This window comes from Arvicola amphibius, chromosome 9 (assembly GCF_903992535.2).
Source record: "Arvicola amphibius chromosome 9, mArvAmp1.2, whole genome shotgun sequence".
NCBI lineage: Eukaryota > Metazoa > Chordata > Mammalia > Rodentia > Cricetidae > Arvicola > Arvicola amphibius.
In genome coordinates, this window is record NC_052055.2 from 48,092,060 (window position 1) to 48,116,864 (window position 24,805).

Here is a 24,805-nt window from a genome sequence, read left to right on the forward strand (position 1 = left end):
TTGACAACCAGCTAGTCAATGTCACTTTGTACATTTATATTCAAAAGGACTTTTCATTTTGCAGCTTAGCTGAGTGTCCCAAATAAGAAGCTTGAGGGATAAACCTCAATGACAAAAATGATGTTTGCGAAGGAAAAATCTATTATCATACAAGTGACATTAATTAGAACTTGAAGGAGTTGATCCTGTGGAATTAATTTAAATGTGTTCATTAAAGTTTACAGAGAGCCATGTGTACAGCTGGAAATGATACATTTTACTATTTCATACAACACAGGCATAAACTATATTTAATTTTATACACAACTGGGCTCTCTTGTCAAAGAACTTATTTCTTTGTTTAAGGAAAGAATTAAAACATATTAAAACACGGTGCTAATAAATGACGTGAAATATAAAATACCTTATATAACTAAGGACTATCAGTACTCAAATAAAATGCATTGATAATCTCAAAGTTAAAAACAGAAATAAACCAAGAGGCAAAACAAACAGAAATTATACAACAGGTTATTCATTATCACGGGTATATTTTAAATGAAGAAGTCAAATGTTCTGTGTCTGTGTGTATCTGATTCGATGAGCACATGATTCTAGGTCTTTCTGTGACATGATTTTATTTGGAGGCTTTATGGTGTGGATGGTAGTCTTGGAGAAGAACAGGATCCTTGACTATCAAAGCTGGTTGCCCGGCCAGGTAACTGAAAGATAGGAATTTCATAAAATCTGATCCAATGATGACAAAGCATATAATGACAATCGTCTCTCTCTCTCTCTGTGTTAATAGTGATATTCATGCACAATTTGTAAATCTCTGAAGAGAAGATTTCTGTAACCTCCACACCCTTCAGAACTTACCTTCTAAGGCAGAGAGAGAAAACACAAACATTTCCAGTAACACACACTGTTTGAAAAATAAAAGGTACACAGAATAATGTCTCACAGCTCCTTTTATGGCTTTAGAAGAGTCCCACACTTTATAAGAGATGCTTAGTTTTTTTTCTGTAATATTACTTATTATAGTGTAAGGTAAGAGCAACAAGAAATTGTGGACACCGATGACTTATGATAATCTGAATGAGAAATGGCTCCCATAGGCTCATATATTTGAGGACTGTTTGGGAAGCTTATGGAACCATTGGAAGGGATTGCCTTGTTGGGTGGACTTTGAGGTTTACAGCCTTGGTGCCCATTTTCACGTTTGTTCTGTTTCCTGTTTGTGGATAGAAATGGGCTCTCTCTGCTTCCTTCCCTGGCCTCCTGCCACTATGCTTCTCCACCATATGGATGGTCCTTTGGAACCATAAGCCAAAACAGCTCTGTCTTCCAGAGATCACTTCTGGTCTTGGTATTTTATTACAGCAACAAACTGTAACTAATACAAGGCTGTGTTCCTTTTTCTTTTAAGTAGGGGGGATTTTCATCTGGGGAATTCATAAATGGGAAGGCCAGCTTGTCAGGTGGCAACCCCAAGTGACAAGGGTAAGTCTCATGATCCTTACATATCTGTATTTTGAGAGTTAAATAAAGTTTGATTAATAAGTTGAAATAAGATTTTTTTTTCTAAGTGAGGCTTTCACCTCTGCCTACCAACTTACTCAGCTCTTGAATAACTAGTACTTTCTCATTTATTCCTTCTCTAACAAAAAATATATAATTTCCCTCTTCATTTTCCTGTAGTGCTAAATTCAGGCTGGGCATATGTCTCTGGTCCATACAATCTGTTTGTCTACTAAATAAAAACATAGGGGATGAAAAAAAGCTATGTGTAGAGGAAAGTACATTTGTCTTTTAATGCCAGTTGTCCCTGATCCAGTTACTAGAAAACTATCTTTGATCTAATGCCACGCTATGTCCTGTGTTCTTATGTATCTTTTGATACATAGGAACTGAAGGGGGACTGAAAAGGGTTCTTTTATTCTTGTTCTTGATACAAACATATGCCTAGTGTTCTTTATCAGATAGTTTTGTGTTTATATGCATTTATGATATATATAATATACTTCAGACTATATGCGTCTCTTTACATTTGTTTAAATTTTGCTCATCTGCTTTCATTTCTCCTGAGCCATCTCATCAGCATGGAAGGGCACGTAGCTTCTCCAGGATCAGATATCAGAGGAACAACCCCAGAGTCCACATTTCCAATTGGCGTGTCTCCCAGTGTAGCAAAGCTTTCTCCCCTTTCTATATTCTTGAGCTCAGGCTCCCCTTTCCAACTTAAAAATGAGACCCAGGGAAAAGTGCACAATTATATAACAAGCAGGGAAGTGTATTTTAGACAATACTTACCACGGAGACCAGATAAAATGTACTTTAGTGAGTGTTGAGATACCCAGAAAATGCACCTGTCTCTACTTCTGAAAGATTTCAGGGGAATACTCTGTGTGATTGTGTGTGTGCATGCATGTATGTATTTTTGTATGTATGTATGTATGTATGTATGTATGTGTGTGTGTTTGCATTTTTTGTGTATATATGTATATGGGTGTATATGTTTCTGTATATCTATGCCTGTTTTGTCTGTGTGTATGAATCTGTGTGTCTCTGTGTGTGTGTGTTTGTAGGTGGTTTTGCCTATATATGCATGTATGACTGTATATGTACATGTGTGTATCTGTGTAAGTTCCCATGTGTTTATATGTTTATGTATGTGTAAGTCTGTGTACATGTGTTTGTGTCTGTATATGTGTATATGTATGTCTGTGCGTATGTGTCTGTGTGCATATCTATTGTATGTGTGTATGTGTCTGTATCTGTGTTGTCTATGTATGTGTGTCTGTCTCTTATGATTTACATTAAATTATGGAGTCAAGTAAAGTTTTGGGCCATTTATATATAAATGCAACCTGTGATAGCAATTAACTTTCAGGGCCTGACCATGACATGTTCACCCCGTTTACACAAAATATCTTGAACAAGACAGCCAAGGTCTCATTCTTGTAACTAAGCTGAGACTGAAACCCAGTCCTACTGCTACATTCAGTCAGCTTCGGTGCACAACCTCTACCAGTTTAAAACCAAAGCTTCATGTGCAAAGGTTGTGGAAAAAATTTTAAGGTGTGTTACATTTGTTTATGCGGTGGAGAGTTTGTTTAATGATGTAAAGGTGTGGTGCTTTTGTTTGTGCTGCATTTGTTTAATTCTATGAAGCTGTGATTCTTTGCCTGCCTAAAACAGACGATGGTCTAATAAAGAGTTGAATGGCCAATAGTGAGGCAGGAGAAAGAATAGGCGGGGCTGGCAGGCAGAGAGGATAAACAGAAGGAGAAATCTGGAAGAGAAAGAGGAGCAGGTAGGGGAAGGGGAGCAGGACACCAGGAGCCAGCCACCCAGCCACCCAGCCACCCAGCCACCCTGCTACGCAGTCAGCCATGGAGGAAGAGTGAAAGCAAGATACACAGAAGTAAGAATAAGAAAAAAGCCCAGAGGGAAAAGGTAGATGGGATAATTTAAGAAAAGCTGGCTAGAAACAAGCCAAGCTAAGGCCAGACATTTATAAGAAAGAATAAGACTCTGTGTGATTTATTTGGGAGCTGGTGGCAGGCCCTCTAAGAGCTAAAGGGTCCCCTAAAAGCTAAAAGAGTAATAGGAGTAGTAAAGAGTAAAAACATCCAACAAAATACAAAGCCACAATTACCTCTCAAAAAGGCTGTCATTATTTATTTATTTATTGTGTGGCTATCATAAATATTCATTTTATGGAAATTCATCCTTTTGTAACACATTATGTCTCAGTTTACGTTGTGGCTCTTGAGGTGGTTGCAGCAACTGTCTTTGTTGGAAAGAAAGGCATTCAGCCAAGCGATACTTATTACATCCAGTAGACTGACTAAGAGGAAACGGGTACTCATCTTTACTAACATAACTCAAGCATGGACCCAGCTGTAAAGACCTCATATTGAGTCAATCTGCGCAGCACTGTGTTCACCATCGTCTCTGTAAGGTACTTTTATTGAATAGGCGCAGCCGCAACTCAGAGAAGGTCAAGTCATTCACCAAAGCTTTATAATAGAAGCCGCACGGCATGGCCAGGCCTGGAACACAACTAAGTTGGTGCCTTGATATTTTAAATTTCTGTATATTCTTTCTGACCAGAGTTGGATGGAGCAACCATATTCCTTACACAGGTGTATCAGACAGCAGTGCTTTATGAAGGGTTTGTAAATGGAAAGGGGCTTTAAATAAAGTGGCTTTTCCCACAGAGAAGCAGTTCCCACTGAGTAATGAACGTAAGACAATGGCCCCTGGTCACTGACGTAAGCCTAAGGCTGTGCAAAGAAAACGACACACTCCTTCCACAGGCTTCCTGAACAGGAAGCCACAGACAGCTAGTGTTTTTTAAAAATCCTTCAAGGCACACAGAATTTGAATAGATGATGCTAGAGACTCTGAAACACAAGCGTGAGAATTGTTTTGAAAGGTAAATAAGGGAAATGTCAAATGAAAGTTAGCAGGTAAAAAAAATATTTAAGTAACAGCAATATAACTGAGGGCAGAGGCAGCACCCACATCCTTACCTCCAGCAGGGGGTGCCAGTGTGTGATCGGTTTCCGGTGGTAGGCCAGCATTTCGTTCCAGTGGTCTCGCCCAAGACCCTCCGCATCTAGTCCAGTTCGACACACGCCTATGACCTCATTGTGTCCCACCCTAGGATTTGTGGAATAGCATACTTTCACTGTCTTAATTCAAAGGTAAGTGGGAGGTTCCACATTTCAGTACAGTTTTTAACACATCATCAAAAGCAGTAGATTCTACAGCTATGGTAGTCTCTAGACCCAGGTCTCACTTTGGTACTTTCAGTGATCCGTGGGCAATCACCGTCTGAAAATACCAAATGAAAAGTTCTAGAAACAAATAGCACATCAATCTTAAAGAATGCTTTATGTAGTATCTTGTTATAATTGTCCTATTTTATTATTTGTTACTTGTTACTGGCAATCTCATGCACAGTTTATAAAGCAGACTTTCTGAAGATCTGTACACGTAGGAAGAACGGAATACGTGGAGCTCACCACTGTCTTTACCATGATCTATGGAACATGATAGAACATATTCCCTCCAAACAAGGGATTATGGTGTAGCAGTTTTGAGTAAATGAAAACTTCTAAATAAAAATTAAGTAGGCCAGGTGTGGGGCTTGACTGAGAGGTGGAGACATGAAAATCAGAAGTTCAAGTTCATCATTATCTACAGAGAAAGTTTCGAGGCCAGCCTGGGGCACACGGTATCTTGTCTCAAAATCAACTAACCAACCAACCAACCAACCAACCAACCAACCAACCAACCAACCAGACAAAAAAAAGGCCCAATGATAATTAACTAAATAATATCAATATACAATATGAATTTGCATATAAAAACCTCATAAACCTATTCAGCTCTCTGCAGTGTTGACAAGGAAAGTGTGTGCCTGGGACACCAGCAGACCCCTCACTTCAACAATGCTGCTTTCTGGGACGCAGTTCTACCCATCCCCCACGCTATAAGGAGAAACCCTACTCTCTTCACAAGGCTTGCTCTGTGATGGTGTTTCGACTGTATGGCAAGAGGACAGTGCTCACTTTCTGGCATAACAGTCTCTATTTTACTGACTAAATTATATGCGTGAGTGCACTATTGCTGGCAGTATAATTAAGTGGGGCAGGGCTGTGTTTAGTCCCACCACTATGATTTATCATTGCATAACAAAGCATACTGTTTGACATTACTATTTTCTATTTATGCCCCACTTTCGCTGCAACCAATAAAAATGATAGCTAGTATTTATTTTTACTTTTTTTATTTTTGATATTAAAATATAATTATACCATATTTCCATATCCCCCTTTCTCCCTCCAAACAGGCTCAGAGTCTGCTCTTCTCTCTCCTTCACATTCATGGCCTCTTTTTTCATTAATTGCTATTGTATGTACATAGGTATAGGTTCAGGCATATGCATTCCTAAATATAAGCTCTTCAGTCTGTATGTTATTTGTATGTATGTTTCTAGGGCTGACCATTTGGCATTGGACAACCTATTGGTGTTCTCTTCCCTGGAGAAGACCACCTCTTCTGCTCCCAGCATTCCTCAGTCACCTGTTGTTCTTTGTGTAGGGTTGGGGTCTTGTAGTCTTTTCTCTATCCTCTTGGGCTTGTTAGTTGGTGTAGTCCTTGCTCAGCTCATGTTTACGCAGTCACATTGGTAATAGATATTTCATGGGTGTAGCTTCTGACATTACTGGGAGACAGTCTCACAGCAAGCTCCCTGACTCTCCGGCTCTTGTAATCTTTCTACCTGCTCTTCTGCAATGTTTCTTGAGTCTTAGGTGTGGAAGTGTTCTGTAGATGTCTCCATTTGAACTGGGGATAACTAATATTTTTTTGAGAGTTCACTATGTAAAGAAAGTTTTTTCCAAGCATTTTAACATAATTAATCCCGAGCCCATGACTCTCACTCTGGATATCATTACTATCATCTCATTTCATAAACAAACTGGAGGCCCAAAAGAGTCAATGGCAGAAGCTGGGTTCCATCAGGATATTCAAGACAGCACCTGGCATGCTGAGGTTCTTTCTTTTTTAATCTTTTTGGAGCCAGGTCTTATGCAGCCCAGGCTGCCCTCAGACTTACTATGTAGCTGAACTGAGCCTCTTGCCTGCACCCCCGAGTGTTAAGCTTACATGTCTCTGCCATCCCAACTTCCTTCAAAAGCTTGTTCTTGAAACAGAATGTAATCTGAAAGAATCTGAAAGACTTTGTACAGAATTACTTAGATAGCTATCTCTGAAGAGGCTTTGGGGTAATTTTAGGATGCTCCAGTATGCTTTTCTGGTCTTTTCCATGTAAATTCATGGCACTATGAAGTTTCCCAACAAGCATATTTATAGGAATAATTTTATCTTACTGATTTATGTGGCATTAATTTCTATTTCCTTAACATTGGGTTGATGACATACTTAGCTGCACCTACTCAAACTCACTGCTTTGAGAAGTCAATAGGGATAGGTACTAAAGCAAAATAGGGCTGTTCATGAAAACATTTATAACGTTTTTAACATTTGAAGAATGGGATAATTTGATATTTTTCTACTGCTGAAAATCATCCCAGGTCCTTTTCCTTTAATATAAATTCAAGCAGATCAGAAAATATTAATTAGTATTTTATACCTGTCATAATCCATGACACTTTGAGACACAAAATGGCACATTGCTATCACTACTCATAGACCAGTGAGTATTCTCTTAGGCATTTTATATTCATGTTCTACACAAGTGGTAGAGTTATCAAAAGCAATGCATAAAAGCATTGAGCTGATTGCGATTGCATCTTTCAGTTCCATCAGCACCCCACATTCCACAGCATGTTAACAGTTTCCCAGTGGAGAAGGTGAATCCCAAAGACATGCTGGCCCTCAAAGCCAATTCATTATAGAGTTGGGGTGAGCGTCACTATCCTTGTGTGGTAGCCTCTCTAGTGAAGTCAACTCTGGACCGCAGTGTTTGTTATTCTGAAGAAAAGGTCCTCACCAACCCCACATCTAAATAGTTCTTTATACTACTTGCAGACCTTTCTTCAGCCTCAGGTGAATGTTAAGAAAGACTGCTTTGGAGGTGAAAACAAAAGAAAACTATAACTATAGATTCTCACGCATCATTGCCCTGTTTTTATTTCAAGTGAGATCTGCTGTAACAGTGAGTAACCTGGAAAGCAGATGTGACCTGGTTATGACAACTTGAAGATCTACATTGGGGCCAGCAGCCTCCACCCACCTGTCATAATCCATGACGGCAATGCACAGGCTGACCTGGTCTACATTCTCTGGAGGGATGTCAAAAATAATGGCTTCATTGTACACAGGATTGAGAGTGTTTTTCTTTGTAGTCGTTTTCCGTTTTTTAAGTCGTCGGCCCTCACACATCAAAGACACTTTGACATAAGGATCTGTCAGAAGGGAGGTAATTTTACTAAAATTAAAACATCCATGCTATGCACGAAACACTGTATTTAATCTTTTACTAAATAAGAAAGTGTGTGAAAAAACAAAAACCCAGTGTAGCTCAAACAATCCTGTATAATAAAAAGACTTTCAGAGGCATCACCATCCTTGACTTCAAGCTCTACTATAAAGCTATAGTAATAAAAACAGCTTGGGCCGGGCGGTGGTGGCGCACGCCTTTAATCCCAGCACTCGGGAGGCAGAGGCAGGCGGATCTATGAGTTCGAGGCCAGCCTGGTCTACAAGAGCTAGCTCCAGGACAGGCTCTAGAAACTACAGGGAAACCCTGTCTCGAAAAACCATAAAAAAAAAAAAAAACAGCTTGGTTTTGGCATCAAAACAGACACATGGGTCAATGGAATAGAATCAAAGGCTGTGATTTAAATCCACCCACCTATGAACACCTGCTTTGTGGCAAAGAAGCCAAATTATACAATGGAGAAAAGAAAGCATCTTTAACAAACAGTGCTTGTATAATCATGTTGACATGTAGAAGAATGCAAATAGATCCATATCTAATGTCTATCACCCTGCACAAAACCCACGTCCAAGTGGATCAAAGACCTCAGCGTAGATCCAGTTACATTGAACCTGACAGAAGAGACAGTAGGAATGTAGCCTCGAATGCATTAGCACAGGGGATGATTTCCTGAATACAACACCAGTAGTAGCACAGACACTGAGATTGATAATTAATAAATGGGACCTCCTGAAACTGAAAAGCTTTTGTAGCCAAAGGACATTGTCAATAAGACAAAATGGCAGCCTACCGAATGAGAAAACATCCTCACCAACCCCACATCTGACAGAGGGCTAATCTCCAAGATATATAAAGAACTCAAGAAGATAAACATCAAAATGCCAAATAATCCAATTAAAAAAAGAGATCTAAACAGATAATTCTTAATAGGAGATTCTCAAATGGCCAAAAATCACTTAAAGAATTGCTCAACATCCTTAGTTATCAAGGAACTGCACATCAAAATGACTCTGAGATACCATCTTATACTAATCAGAATGGATAAAATCAAAAATATAGATAGCAGCTTCTGTAGGAGAGGATGTGGAATAAGGGGAGCACTCCTCCACTGATGATGGAAGTACAAACTTATACAACCAATTTGGAAATCAGTATGGTGGTTTCTTAGAAAATTTGGAATCAATCTACCTCAAGACCCAGCTATGCCAATTTTGAGCATATACACAAAGGATGTACAATCATAGCACAAGGACACTTGCTCAGCTATGTTCATAGCAGCATTATTTGTAATAGCCAGAACCTGGAAACATCCTAGACACCCTTCAACTGAAGAATGAATAAAGAAAATGTGATACATTTGTACAATGGAGTACTACTCAGCTGTAAAAGACGATGACCCCATGAAATTTGCAGGCAAATGCATGGATCTAGGAAAAAAAATCACTCTGAGTGAGGTAATCTGGACCCAGAAAGACAAACATGATATGTACTCACTCATAGGTGGTTATTAGACATAAAGTAGAGGATAACCAACCTACAATCTATAGCCCCAGATAGTCTAAATAACAACGAGGGCCCAAAGAGAATTCATGGATTTTCCTGGGAAGGGGAAGTAGAAAAGATCTCCTGGGTAAACTAGGGGCAGGGGGCTAGGGGGATGGCAGGATGGTAACGAGAGGGAGCAGATTGGCCAGACTCGGTGCAGGAGGTGGGTTGGTGGCAGGATGGAGGGAAAGAATAACCAAAGAGATGTCTTGATGGCGGCATTTTGGGGTTAGAGATAAACCTGGTGTAAGGGAAACCTCCAGGATGCCACAAGGATGATCCCAACTAAGACGCTTAGCAATAGTAGAGAGGGGGCCTGATCTAGCCATCTACTGTAAACAGATCAGTGACCTCCCTAATTGCCATCAGAAATACTCTATCCGGTAACTGATGGAAACAGGCAGAGTTCTATGACAAGCCCAGTGCTGAGCTCCAAGAGTCTTGTGTAAGAAAGGGAGGAGGGATCGTACAAGCCAGGGTTGCCATTATGGTGGAACCCATAGAGATTTCACCAGAGCTCATGGATGCTGGACCCACAGTTTGGGAGTCTGCATGGGACAGACCTAGGCCTTTTGCATGAGTGTGACAATAGTGTAGCTTGGTCCCTTAGTAACGTGGTTAACAGTGGGAGCAGGACCTCTCCCTGGTGCTTAGCTGGCTTTTGGTAACATGTTCGGCACACTGGATTACCTCACCAGACCTAGATTTAAGGGGAGAAGCTAGGTCCTGCCTCAACTTTATATGCCATGCTTTGTGTAAGCCATGAGAGGCTTGCCCCTTTCTGAATGCAGATGGAGAAGGGGGTAGATGGGAAAGGGGAGGAGAGGAGGGAGGGGAAACTGATTGGTATGTAAAATAAGTGAAAAAAGTTGTTTCAATAAAACAAAGACAGTGCTTGTGAACCCTTTAGTATTAATAGTTTAAAAATTAAATAACTTACTTTGCAACAACAGATTCTTGATCTTATTTTGTCTAATTCTATAGTCATAACTTTTGCTTCCTTAGAATAAGATTTTAATTTGTTGAGCAAGTATGTACATTTTAAACTCTAGGAAAATGTATCTGGAACATTTCAAGCAACAAAAGGTATTTCCTTATGGGAATTATGTACATGCTGTGCATGTAAGGAGGCAATGTTAATATCTAATCTGCCCAGAACCTTTTTTTTTAACACTTGGGAGACAATTCTAAGGGAGATATTCTTGCAGGGAGCAACAGCATCCTAATAAGGGAATGAGGTCTTCTTGCCTCTGCTCTCCCATTATGTCTCTGACGACACTCTTTGCCTCGCACACCATCAGTGGCTCCTGATATGCTTGTTGTGAGGTAGAACGAGATGGTACTCTCAAACATGGACTCTGATGAGGAAAAGCTTCACATAACCGGGGAGCAACTTCAAATTTCATAACAACTCTAGCACTGCTCTGCTTGGCTTAAAATGTATCATAAAAGAATAGAATAAACAATAACTTATTGGGTCCCTTATTGGTGTTCAGCGATACACATTGACACAAGGTTTTCACCAAAATAATTTTAATTGTTCTTGTATGTCTTTCTGCAAACTTTAAGAAAGGAATGGGTAGTCATGGTGTGGTCCCCACATTAAGATGTCAAAGCCTCCCTGAAAACTGGTCCCGTCCTTTGCTGCTTTTCATTGCTTCATAATTCCCTGGGAACATACCACAACATAAATTTATGTTCAGAAACATAAAAGGGAAGGTGAAGGGTGCACCGTGTGTTTCACTCCTCTGTCAAATTCCCACAAAAGAAATTCCCCTCTAGCATTTCTTGACATACTGCTTTTGTGTGTTTCTTGTAGTTTCTTTAGATGTTCCGAATTTTAACTGGAAAGGAGTCAAGGATGCAAACGTAAATGGTGAGCTTACATCTTATGTTTCTCCGTAGACACATAAAGGAAGTAAACTCAATTTAAACATATCTTTGTATGGACACTTTCACAGCTGAAAGTCTAAGGACCTTCCCTTACAAACAGACTAGTTGGAAGTGTGGGAGAACAAAATAAATGTGGCATTTAAATAGACTAGATCAGGAAAGAAAGGAAGAAAGGAAGAAAGAAAGGCAAAACTAAAGTTCAAAGTCAATCTATTGATAGTTTTTAAAGATTCCATAATTTTAATGTTACCTTAAAAAGGTGATTTGTAACATTTTGATTTGTTATCTTTCTTTCTGCTATTATTTTAATCCCATAGCAGAGAGGTAATTAAAAGCCATATGGTTTTCATTATGAGAAGTTATTTATGTAGGGATGTGCCATTGACTGTGTGTGCACTCACCCGATGACCCGGTAATGTCCATTGCCTTCAGATTTCTGCACTTGATCACTGTCAAAGTCATCCGCCCAGCAGTTGGCAGGTAGCAAAGGGAAAACATGATCTCGCCCAGGTCTATGCTTTCCTAGATTGGCAATTTCAAACAACACACAGTGAAAGCAAAACAAAAGGGAAGATAACTGAAAAAATTCACATTATTAGAATATTATAAAATTAAAAAAAATTCATTGAGGATTCAGATACATTGTAACAAGTTGGGTTTTTTTCTTGTGAATGGAGTTAGTAAAAAGAATATATCTGAGCTGCTCACTTACCGTCTGTAATTTAGCAGACTTCTGCTTCCACCCCCTGACCACCTTAGTCTTCAGTTTGTCACAATGAACAAATGACAGTATGGCTTACTCAGAGGCTGAAGCCAAAAACTAGTAGGTTCCAACTAGGAAGTGAGTGTTTGTTTCCTCTTACCTCTGCATCCCACCAAGTCAGAGCAGGTCTTCCCTTCACTACTGTCAAAATATGCCATCTATTACTGACTCTTCGGGAATCTATTATGACTGTTCAAACCACCATTTCCCACCAGGATTGAATGACCTCTAATGCTCATCTCCCACACCATAAGTTAAGCTTCACATAGCAAAGTGATCATTTATGAAATGAAAAGCAAATTTTACACACACACACACACACACACACACACACACACACATCAGGGCATGACTACAAGCTCCAATGTGCCTGGAAAGTTCTTGATTCACAACCCTCTTAGCGTGACTGTGAAGAATTTCCTTTCTGTGTGTCTTCATTTAGACGACACACTGAAGAGCCATATACGGAACCCACGTTGATTGGATCCTCTCTGCTTCATCTCTAATGTACCAACCCAGTCTTGTTGCCTCTTTCCCACAAATCAATCCCTCTGCCTCTATGTCTGTCTCTCTCATGTGTGTGTCTCTGCATGTCTTTTGGTCTCTGTCACCCCACCTCTCTCTTCTTATCGCATGCGCCTTCGTGTGTTCATGCATGTAGAGGCCAGAGATGGATGTTAGGAATTATCCTCTATCCATCTGCTACCCTAGTCTTTAAGGCAAGGTCTCTCAATCAAACCCAGAGCTCACCAGCACGATGGAGCTGGTTTGGAATCCTGTCTCTGCCTTCCAAGGCTGGGAATTACTGGTGAACCACTACACCCACCTGCTGTTTATGTATATTCTAGGGATCAAGAGCTTAAACCAATGAGCTGTATCCTCAGCTCTCAGATGGATAATTATTCTGGATAAAACATTAGATTTGTTCCTAGCATTCTGATGCAGATTTATATGCTGTCACGGCATAGATGGCAAACAGTGAAAACTGAATGCATCACGAGAATTAAGAATTTTGCTTTAATGGGAGCTCATCAAGGCGAGCTCACCAAGGCCAGCTCGACTGGGACTGAAAAAGCATGGGATCAAACTGAACTCTCTGAACGTGGGGGACAACGAGGGCTGACTGAGAAGCTGAGGACAATGGCACTGGGTTTTGATCCTACTGCATGTACTGGCTTTGAGGGAGCCTAGTCTGTTTAGATGCACACCTTCCTGGACCTGGATGGAGAAGGGAAGACCTTGGACTTCCCGCAGGGCAGAGAACCCTGACTGCTCCTTGACTGGAGAGGGAGGGGGAGGGGAGTGGAGGGAGGGGGAGGGGAGTGGAGGGAGGGGGAGGGAAACGGGAGGTGGGAAGGAGGCGGAAATTTTTAATAATAAATAAATAAATAAAAAGAATTTTGCTTTAAGGGTGAATTAAAAGATTTGATGAAATTATTCCTAAAGAAAAAAAATTGAAGTCGATTTAATTTGGAGAAAATAAATTCCTAACTTAATACTCAGGAGCTCTGAAGTAGGTTCTTCAAAGCTCCTTGTTTCTTGGGGCTGGAAAGATGCCTCTAAGCCTGGTAACCTGAGCTCAGTCATTTATTTTGTGTGTGGGCATGGTTACATGTGTGACAAGGTGCACTGTGGGAGTCAGATGCCATACTACAACTTGGAATGAAAAATATAGAACATTTTGGAAATCTTTATTTCTCTGAAGAATGCAATCAGAATTTGGATTGGCATAGCATTTGGTCTGTGAGTTGCATTGGTAGTAAAGCAACCTCCGTAGAATTGATTCTGGAATTAGCCCATGATCTTTGGAGGGCTTCCCATCTTCTTGTGTCTTTTTCTTTCTTTGATGTGTTAAAGGTTAATTGCAAAGGCCTTTCCTTCCCTGGTTGTGCTTATTCTTTTGTCCCTTTTAAATAGGACTGTTTCCTTGATCTTTTTCTCAGCATGGTGGCTTACTGGTGTATAGGAGGGCTGTTGACTTTTGTCTGTTAGCTTGTATTCTGCCACTTTCCTGAAAGGGTTTCACTTTCTAAGAGTCTTTGGGGTCTCTTATGTACAGAATCACAGCATCTGAAAACAAGAACTCCGAGCGTTCTTCTCTTCCTGTGTATTTTTTCTCTTGTCTTTCTGCTCACTAAGACCTAAGACTTTCAAGCACAATATTGAATAGGGGAGAGTGTGGACAGCCTTGTCTTGTTTCTGATTTTTACTGGAAATGCTTGGAGATTTTTCCCTGTTTAGTATAATGGTGGCTACAGTTTGTGGAAACACAAAAGAACTCAGATAGTGAAAACAATTTGGAGCAAAACAAATAATTCAAGAGGTAAAATGATGCTGATTTTAAGTTATGCCATAAACCATATCAAACAAAGTACTGGCACAAACACAGAGAGGGATCAATGAGTAGAATAAAGGACCCAGATAAAAACCCCACATCAACAGCCACGTGATGGCCACAACATACAGTGGAAAAGAAGACAGCCTCTTAACTAATGGTCCTGAGAAAACTGTATATGCACATATGGAAGAATGAAACAAAATCCCTATTTCTTATCCTGTATATGATCAAATCTGAACAGACTAAAGATCGTAAACTCTGAAACTGTTAGAGGAAGCAGTGGGGAAAACATTTTTAGGATATTGGCATTGGGAGGATTTTGTGACTAGGAATTGAGTCTCTTGGGAAACAAAGCTAAAAGTGGACAAATGGGACCTTATCAAATTAAAAACCTTCAGCACAGTAGAGGAAACAACTGAGTGAAGAGACAGCACGTAAAAATGGGAGAAACCTATGCTGCTTGCATATCAGATGGAGGATTAATATCTAGACTATACAAAGAATGCAAAATTAAATGGATGGAACTAGAAAAAAACCATCCCGAGTGAGGTAATTCAGATCCAGAAAGATGAATATGGTATGTACCCCATCCTAGGTGAATGCTAGCTGTAAAGCAAAGGACAAGGAGCCTATAGTTCATGACGCTAGAGAAACTAAGTAACAAGGAGAACCCTAAGAGAAACATACATAGATCCCCAGGGGAAGGGGAAATAGACAAGATCTCCTGGGAATGTTGGGACGGTGAGCTTAGGAGTGAGAAGGAAAGTAGAAAGTTAGGAGGTGAGGAGAAGGGGAGGGGGAGGAGAACTAGAGGGAATGGGATGGTTGAGATGGGAGAAGAAGAAAGACTGAGAACAGGGAAAGAGAGATCTTGATTGAGGGAGATGTCATGGAGCTAGCAAGAAATCTGGTACTAGAGAAATTCCCAGGAATCCACAAGGATGACCCCAGCTAAGACTTTAAGCAATAGTGAAGAGGGTGTCTGAACTGGCCTTGCCCTGTAGTCAGACTGATGACTTTCTTAAATATCACCATAGAACCTTCATCCACCAACTAATGGAAGCAGATGCAGAGAACCACAGCAGAGCACTGGGCTGAGCTCCCAAAGTCTAGGCAAAGAGAAGGAGTGAGAATATGAGTAAAGAGATCAAGACCATGATGGGGATACCCACTGAAACAGCTTACCTGAGCTAGTGGAAGCCTACCAACTCTGGCCTGATAGTGAGGGAACTGGCATAGGACCAAACTAGGTCCTCTGAATGTGGGTGACAGTTGTATGGCTGAGGCAGACTGTGTGGCCACTGGCAGTGAGACCAGGATTTATCCCTACTGCTTGTTCTGGCTTTTTGGAACCTATTTCCTCTGAATGGATACCTTGTTCAGCTTAGATATAGGGGAGAGTGCCTTGGTCCTGCCTTAAACCAATGTGCTAGACTTTGTTGACTTCCCATGGGAAGCCTTATACTCTCTGAGTGGTTGGGAAGGGGGGTGGGATGGGGGTGAAATGGGGGGTGAGATGGGGATAGGATGAGGGAAAGGTAGAGGGAGTGGGAGGAGGAGAAGGAGTGGATACTAGATTTGGCAGGTAGAATGAGAAAAGATAGTTTTTAAAATTAAATTAAAAAAATCGGACTCTCTGAAAGTGGCTGATGGTGGAGGCTGACCGAGGAGCCAAGGACAATGGCGATGGGCTTGGTCTCTACGACATGGACGGGCTCTGTGTGAGCCTTGTCAGTTTGGTTGCTCACCTTCCTGGACCTGGGAGGAGTTGGGAGGACCTTGGACTCAACATAGTGTAGAGAACCCTGATGGCTCTTTGGCCTGGAGAAGGAGGGAGTGGGGGTATGGGTGGAGGGGAGGGGAGGGAAGGGGGAGGAGGAGGGGAGGAGATGGCAATTTTTAATAAAAAATAAATAAACTGGAAACAAAAAAAAGATCAGAAACAAGACAAGAATACATATCCTCCTCATTCCTACTCAACGAAGGGCTTGAGGTCTTATCTGGAAAAACAAGACAGAAAAAGAAATAAAAGTGATATAATTAAGAGAAACTGAAGCGCTCCCTTTTGTAGATGACATTTTATACACAAGAGACCCAGCAGATTCTAGCAAAAGGCTCTGAAAACTAAAAAAAAAAAATACCTGAAGAAAAGGGAGAATATAAAATTAACAGACATAAATCAGTAGACTCTCTTCATATAAATGACAAATATACTGAAAAAGAAATTGTTGAAGCAATCTCATTCAAAATAGCCCCTAAAACAAGTCAGATGAGCTGTACTGAGGAAAATAAAGGAGCCATGTGCTAGAGCGAAGGTTTAAAAATATGAGTTAGTTAAGTTCTAAGAACTAGTTGGAAACAAGCCTAAAGCTTTTATAATTAATAATAAGTCTCTATGTCATTGTTTGTGGACTGGCGGTCTAAAGAAAGTCCGATAAAAAACTTTCTACAACTTCTATAATACTTTAAGACACTGAAGAAAGAAATTGGGGAAGGCACTAAGAGGAGGAAAATCCTCCCTTACTCATAGATAGGAAGAATCAAAACAGTGAAAATGGTCATTCTATCAAAAGCAGTCTATATATTCGAAGAAATCACAATCCAGATCCCAGGGACATACTACACACACACACACACACACACACACACACAAACACACACACCTTAAAATATGTATGGGTGCAAAAATGACCGAGGATAACTAAAGCAGTCATTTGCAAGAATAATATTGTATGAAATATTATTATCATACCTAATTTTACATTTTATGCAGAGTCACAGTAATAAAATAAGCATGACACCAGCACTAAAAACCCCACATAGATCAATAAAATAGGATAGAGGAACCAGATACATGTACAAACAATAACTATCGGATTTTTTTGTAAAGTATCCAAAAATATACGTTAAAAAAGATACCATCTTCAGTGGATGGTTCTAGAAACCTGGACATTAACACGTAGAAAAATGAAACTACAAATATATTAATTATCTTGCCCTGCACAAAACTTAATTCTGTAATTTTTAAAAAGATCTTATAAAGTCCAGATATCTTTGAACTGTTAAAGGTAAAAGCAGGGAGTGCAAGATATATGCTAGGTCCAAGTGGGCTCCCAACCCTCCCAAATGGCAAGGCCACTGGCAATGTCCGAAATGACAGTCTGGGCGCAGCTCAGGCTGGACTCTCACATGTAAACAGGATTGGTGCCGAAAACCAGCATTCCTCAGAAACCTTGACAAGAGTCATCACTTCCCGCTCTGTCCCATTCAGCTAACTATCTCCAGCATGGGCATCTAGTTCCCCTTTAACTCAAAACCTTCAGCAGACCTAAGTGCCCTGTTAGTTCCCAGACTGTTCCAGCTAACTCGACTACCTCCTGCTGTAACATAGCCCCTTAAAACTGTCAAGAATCCCCCCCCCACCATTTTCTATTATCTCTGAATGCCAAGAGATAGCCCTTGCAGTTTGAATAAAAAATTTCGTAGTTGTGAGTTCATGGTAGCCTTGATTGCAACATAAATCTAGGTAATGATTTTCTGAACAGAATTCCAGTTACATGGAAAATAAGACGAGTGCTTGACACATGTAACCTCGTCAAACTAAAAATCTTCTTTACAGCAAAGGAAACTGCCAAGGGAGTAAGTAGAATGGGAGAAAATCTTTTCTGGTTAGCTATATATCTGACACAGGATTAGGAACTAGACTATATAAGACATTCAGAAAGCTAAGCTCAAAGAAAACAACCCAACTGAAAAATAGGATTTTGCACGGAATAGGAAGTTCTCAATAGAAGAATTACAAATGGTTAGGATTCAAAAAGTATTCGACATTCTTAGCTATCAGGGGGAATGCAGACTCAAACTAGTCTGAGATATCTCAGTCAAGGGCACTAATGATAACGAATGTTGTCATGGGTGTCAGGAAAGGAGAACTTTATACACCGTCAGTGGGAATGCAAATGACTGCAGTCTCTTTGGAAATCAACCTGGAGGTTTTTCCAAAGACCACACGATGCAGGTGTATCGGTCCTTGCCATGTACCCAAATGACTATCTTAATACAGAGATATTTATATGAACACATCCAGGTCCATTGCCCCTCTATCCACAATAGACAGAAAATGGAATCAGTCTAGATGCCCAGATGAATGGAGAATGGAAATGTTGCAAATATACACACTGGGAATTTTATTCAGCTGTAAAGAAAAATGAAACAAAAAATATACTGAATGAGGTAAACCACCCTCAGAAACAAAATTGCTCATGTTCTCTCATCTGTTCAGATCCTAGACTCGACTCTTTAATTGTGGGTGTTTAATTTGGGGTTCCCTCAAAGCCAGGCCACTAGAATAGAGATGAAAGGTCTAGAGGTGTCTTGCCTTAAAGGAAGTGGGCAGTAGCACATAGAAGAGAACATAGAAAAAATGAAGGCGAGGAGATAGTAAATTGAATGTGGAAAGATTCAAACAGGAAGAGAGCTGGGCAGATGCGGACGTAGGGTGATGAGGTAAGGTGTACATAAAGTGAGTATGAAAAGAGAATAGACAGGATCAGGTACATTCAGGGTGAATGTAATTCAGGGTGGTATGACAGGAAGGTGCTGTGAAGGCTGTCCAAGGAAAAAGGTCATAACCAGTCTTATCCAGCTGTGAGCACTGGCAGCAGCAATGACAAGATATGCCCTTAGGTGACAGAGTGACATAAAGTCATGGAGATAATCATCATAATTTTTAAAATTAAATTTAAAGCCTGCTCCACACGAGGCAATTCATGGCTGGTACTACAACCCCTGGTTGAGGAGGTCACAGTCCCAAGGGCAGAACCTACTACTAATATTTCATGCCTCTGGAGTCTCTCTACTTGTCCTTAGGCCATAGATTAGTGGCGCTCTTGCCGCTCATCAGATACACTTCTTATTGTAGTAGACAGGGGTTACCACGAAGACCCACAATTGGCCAATATGCAGAGAATAATTGAGTGTAATGTGGTCAGTCCTAAATGGAACATTTGCATCATCCTTCTTGCTGCAAAGCCATCTTGAGGTGGTAAAAAAATTCTTAAGATTTTTTAGATTAGGATATACTATGTGAGAAAAAAATCTATCTTAAATATAAGAGAAAAACGAAAAGAGAGGGGAGATGGAAAGGAAGGGGGAGTCAGTGGGGAAGGGGAACTGTTCGGGAGTAGAAGAGGGTCCTTGGAAAAAGATATGATCAAGACACAGTGTATATATGTATGAAACTGTCAAAGAATAAGTAGTGTGATAGCTATTCTTGGTTATTAACTTGACTCATCTGGAATTAACTAAAATTCAAGCAGCTGGATACACCTGTGAGGGATTTTTAATTAACTGACTTACTTGAAGCGGGAGGACCCACCCTAAATCCGTATCTTTTGAGGTAGGAAAGTTCACCTTAAATCAGGGTCACACCTCTGGTGGCAGTCTAGATAAAGGACATGGAAGATGGACACTCTTGCTCTTTGCTTGCTTGCCCTTACTTTCTCTGATAAGTTCATTTCTTCATTGGTATTAGAGCCTTCTTTGGGAGTCTGAAGACCAACTGAAACATCCATCCTTATGGACTGAACAACTACTGGATTCTTGGCCCTTCCATTGGAAGACAGACATTGTTGAAATAGAAGTCTTTCCATCCATTCAGAGATTCTGGAATCTGTTAGATACTGGTTCAGAATTGAGACTGATTCCTGGAGACTCAAAGACGCATTGACACCCTCCAGTTAAAGTAGGGGCTTATGGAAGTCAGGTGATTGACACTGCTTTGGCTGAAGTCCAAATCACAGTAGGTCCAGTGATTCCCTGAGATCACCCCGTGGCTGTTTCTTCAGTTCCAGAATGTGTAATTGGGTAAGATGTAATTACGAGTTGGCAGAATTCCCACACCGATTCCCTGATTTGTGGAATTAGGGCTATTATGGTTGAAAAGGCCAAATGAAAGCCACTGGACTTGCTTCTATCAGGGAAAATAGTGAATCTAAGACAACACCATATTCCAGGAGGAATTATGGAAATTAGCGCAACCATCAAGAACTTGAATTATGCAGGGGTGGTGGTTCCCATCACATCTCCCTTTAACCCTCCTATCGGACCAGTGCAGAAGACAGGTGAATTATGGAGAATGACAGCTGGCAATCAAATCATTAATCAAGTAGTAACTCCAACTGCAGTTGCCATATCAAACGACCTTCCTCATTTGAGTGTGTTACTCTGCCTCATGTACGAAGTGACTCAGTAAGCTGCTAGCTTTGAATGGGACCTTAAACAGAAGAAGGCTCTTCAAAAGTTCCAGGCTGCTGTGCAGGCTGCTCAACCCCTTGGACCATATGATCCAGTAGGGAGGTGGTACTTGAGGTGTCAGTGGCAGATAGGGATGCCGTCTGGAGTCTTTGGCAAGTCCCTAAATGTGAATCAGAGGAGATCCTCGGGGTTCTGGAGCAAAGCACTACTGTCATCGCAGCCAAAGAAGTATGATAGTGGACCCACGATCACAGAATTCACTGGTATTATCATGTTCACTATCATCCCAAAGTAGATGACATAACAGCGGAGTGGTCTTTTGAAGCTACAGTTACAGGATCAATTAGGTGTCAGAAACCCGGGGGCGGGCAGAGTTCTCCAGAAGGTGGTATATGCATCCAATATATGGTATGGTTTCTTCAATAGCTAGGATCCATAAGCACAGAAATCAAGGGGTGGAAAAGGAAATGGTTCTACTCATGATCACCCCCAGTGACCCACTAGAAAACTTTTTGCTTCCAGTTCCCACAACCTTAAGTTCTTCTGGCCTAGAAGTTTTGGTTCTAGATCAGGGAGCACTCCTTCCAGGAGACACGACAAGTATTGAACTGGAAGCTTAGACTTCTCCATGACTACTCTGGGCTTCTGGCTAATAAGGGAATAACAGTATTAGAATGGATGATTGATCCAGGTTATCAAGGGGAAACTGTATTGCTTCTCCACAATGGAGGTAAAGAAAGATTATGTGTGGAGTGCACTATCTTGTCTTGATAAAGGTCATCATTTAGTGTTCATTTTGTTTATAATTCTATTAAAATGCTAAGAATATAAATTACTATATATCTGGGGTGATTTCCCCTTATTCATTACCATATTCAGAATGACTCTATTCTTGTTTTTTAGAATATTTGCTTCTTTTAATCTACATTGTGTCGTTATAGGCCTTTTTAATTTATTTATAGCTATTTTTATTTCTACTATTGTCTCCTTAGATTTCAAGTGAGTTTTCACTGTTGTAGATTGATATGGCAGATAAACATTCTTGTTAGATTTTTTTCTAAAATAATAATAAATAAGTATTTAGCAAGAAGTTGCGGTCTCCTCAGGGAGAAGAACAGTAATGTACAAAAATGAACACTAAATGATGACCCGTGTCAAGACAAGGAAGTGCATTTTGTATCTTCTTGAGTAGAGAGAGGATTATAGCACTATCTCTGCAGTTACTTTTCTCTAACGTGCTTAAAATGAGGCCGGCCTCTGAGGGGCTCCTGAAAATTCACTCATGGCTATACTACTCTCTGCAGTATCAATGTAAAATTTCTCCTTCTTAGTCCTTCAGAAACTTTTGTATCTCTGAGAAAATAACTATTTGAAGACCTATTGGAAAGCCTAATACTTGCCATTCTATAAATTCTCTTCCAAGAAGTATCTTTAGCCCATTTATTCATGTACACACTGGCTCAGTTAAGTGTTCACTGTGGTAATACTCTAAGTACATGGTTGGTAAATGAAGACCAGGAAGGAAGATGACAACGAGGCTGATGGAGGGGTTTGTGCTCTTGATTTCTTTGTCTTGGCTGTAACATCATTTTATATGGGTTTAATGAATTAAGGAGCTGAGATGTCACAATGAATAGAAAGTATAATATTTATTTAAGTACTGTGATAAGTATTCAAAAATAAAAATGAGAAGTACAGATGGGAAAAAGAGATATTGTGATATTCAGTGAGGCTTAGGATAGGCAGCCAATGGCTTAAAAGAAAGCCAGAAACCAGATATTAGTGGACCAGAAAAACAGGAGTTTGGCAAAGTGGAAAGAATTCGGGTTCTTAGTCAGAAATGATGGAGATGAAACTGTACATCTTCAGGACTAATGAGATGGGCCAATCACAATAGTGCCTGCCATCCAAGAAAGAGGACCCGTTTTCAATCCCCAGCACCTAAAACACCCATGCAGAAGCTTGGTGGGGTAGTACACACCTTGAAACCTCAGTTTTAGGGAAGCAAAGACATAGGCATCTCGAGCTCACTGGTCAGATGGTCTTGCCAAACTGTTGAGCTCTAGCTCCAGTGAGTGATAATATCTCGAAACTATGATAAAGAATGATTGAGGAACACACCTTTACATGCATGCTAACACATATGCATATCCATCTGCACACATGTATGGATATGCACACAGACACCAACAAAAACTGTATATCTTCCATGTATTAATTCCCAACCATAAAGCTAAAAACTTGACCTTCTTAAACTGGGTTTAGTTGCAAGTAAAATGGGAATAACTTTTTCCTTACAAGGCCGAGTAAGCACTTTATGTAAGCATATACATAGAACACAATAACGACAGCAATATTATTTGCAATCCATCTTTATCTTTTGTGACCTAGGTTAGGAGAAGAGAGAGAAGAGGGGAATTAAGTGAACTAGGGATGGGGGTGTTGGCTGAGGAAAAGTCTCCTCTGAATTCAAGGATATATTGGGAAGTACACTAATGAAGACGTATTGAAAAAAAAACTTCAGAAAGCCACTGGTTGCTATGGTTACAGAAGTCATCACATCAACTTAGCACCCTAAATGTAGCCTGCCTTCCACATTTCCTTGAGGGTAAGAAAACAGATGGTTTTTTTTCTGTAGTCTACTGCTAAAAGCAAGATGTGCTACTAAGTAGATCAAGTGAGCTCCTTCATCAAATTACTAGCCCTTTGTCCACCTCCAAGGAAATGTATTTATAGTGAAAATCAGAACGGTGTACAGGGTTCAAAGAACTATAAAATTCTTATTATGTTTTTCTTGACACACCTCATGGAATTTAATCTTGAGCAATCAACCCACCCTTACTTGGCCTCTGTTCTTGGTTTAAAATGAAAGTGTTCAATGAGGTGAAATAATTTGTCTTCCAACTCAGTGTTTATAACTACTAGGACTAGTAAAAATAAGGCCCATGGAGGATATCTAGTTGGAGCATGTTCAAGAATGTCTGAACCTGGGGCTGGAGCTATGGCTCAGTAGGTAAGAGACGTGGTTGCTCTTCCAGAGCACCAGGGTTCAATACCCAGCATCCACACAGTAGCCCACAAGCACCTGTAACTCCAGTCTCAAAAGATTTCACACCCTATTCTGACTCTCCATACCAGCCCCCCCCCACACACAGTGCATAGACACACACACACACACACACACACACACACACACACACACAGTGCATAGACACACATTCAGGCAAAAAACCCACACCTATAAAATAAATTTATTAAAATAATAAAATGTCAGAATAACAGTTTCAGGCTTCTTTGCTATAGCTGGTGGAGAGCCAGAAAAGCCCACAAAGGATCATTGGATTTAATAGCTCAAATCTGAGAGAAGAAAAAGTGATCACAAAACTTCAATTGCTGCAAAATATGTCTGATGAGGGAGGCAATAATTCTAAAACCAGTCAGCATCTAAGTTCATTTAAGTGGAGATTAGTGAGGAAAGTCATAAAGGTTAATGGATGTTCAGTGTTATTTACATTGTTCTTGTATAATTAGGATGCCTGGAAGAAATAAGGACATTCTAAAGAGACCTGGTGTCCTGCGTACTAACAATCTGGACGTTTGGCAAAGGGAAAGCCCGAATCCTGGTGCCTTCCAGAGAGAGGGACCTTGTGTAGTGAAAGGAGATGTTGTTATCAACAACTGTTAAGATTGCCTGTCAGGGAAGACAGATTGGGTCAATGTTGAGCAGAACCAAGACTGCTTAGCTATGATTCTCTCTCTTCCTTCTGTTTACAATCTACCCTCGTGTCAGAAGACGGACTTGGCAAAGGGTGGGGAGGGTGATGTCACTGAATCTTTTTTTATCCCTTTCCCCAGCGTGGCCATCCTGAATCTGCTTTTACTGCTTTTTACTACTACCTGTTTGCTTAGTTGGTTTACTAAGAATAACTGGCCTGATATGGCTTCCTGGGGCTATCCAGTCGCAGGCTTCAACAGCTCCAGTAATACCTGATTCTGCTAAAAACTGTCAAACAGATCTGCTGTGGTCTTACAGAGATCTTAAAATACAAAG

At 40.4% G+C, this 24,805-nt stretch overlaps 1 protein-coding gene across 1 annotated transcript in view; it reads right to left on the reverse strand.

Annotated features, from left to right (window-relative positions):
- Positions 1 to 629: 629 nt before the first annotated feature.
- Syt10 (synaptotagmin 10) overlaps positions 630 to 24,805 on the reverse strand; it is a 58,894-nt gene continuing 34,718 nt past the window's right edge. Inside the window, exons 4-7 of the mRNA XM_038343281.1 lie at positions 11,800 to 11,920; positions 7,754 to 7,925; positions 4,521 to 4,650; positions 630 to 701 (exon numbers count right to left, since the gene is read on the reverse strand). Of these exons, the coding sequence (XP_038199209.1) occupies positions 630 to 701; positions 4,521 to 4,650; positions 7,754 to 7,925; positions 11,800 to 11,920 (495 nt within the window). The remainder of the gene's footprint in view (positions 702 to 4,520; positions 4,651 to 7,753; positions 7,926 to 11,799; positions 11,921 to 24,805) is intronic.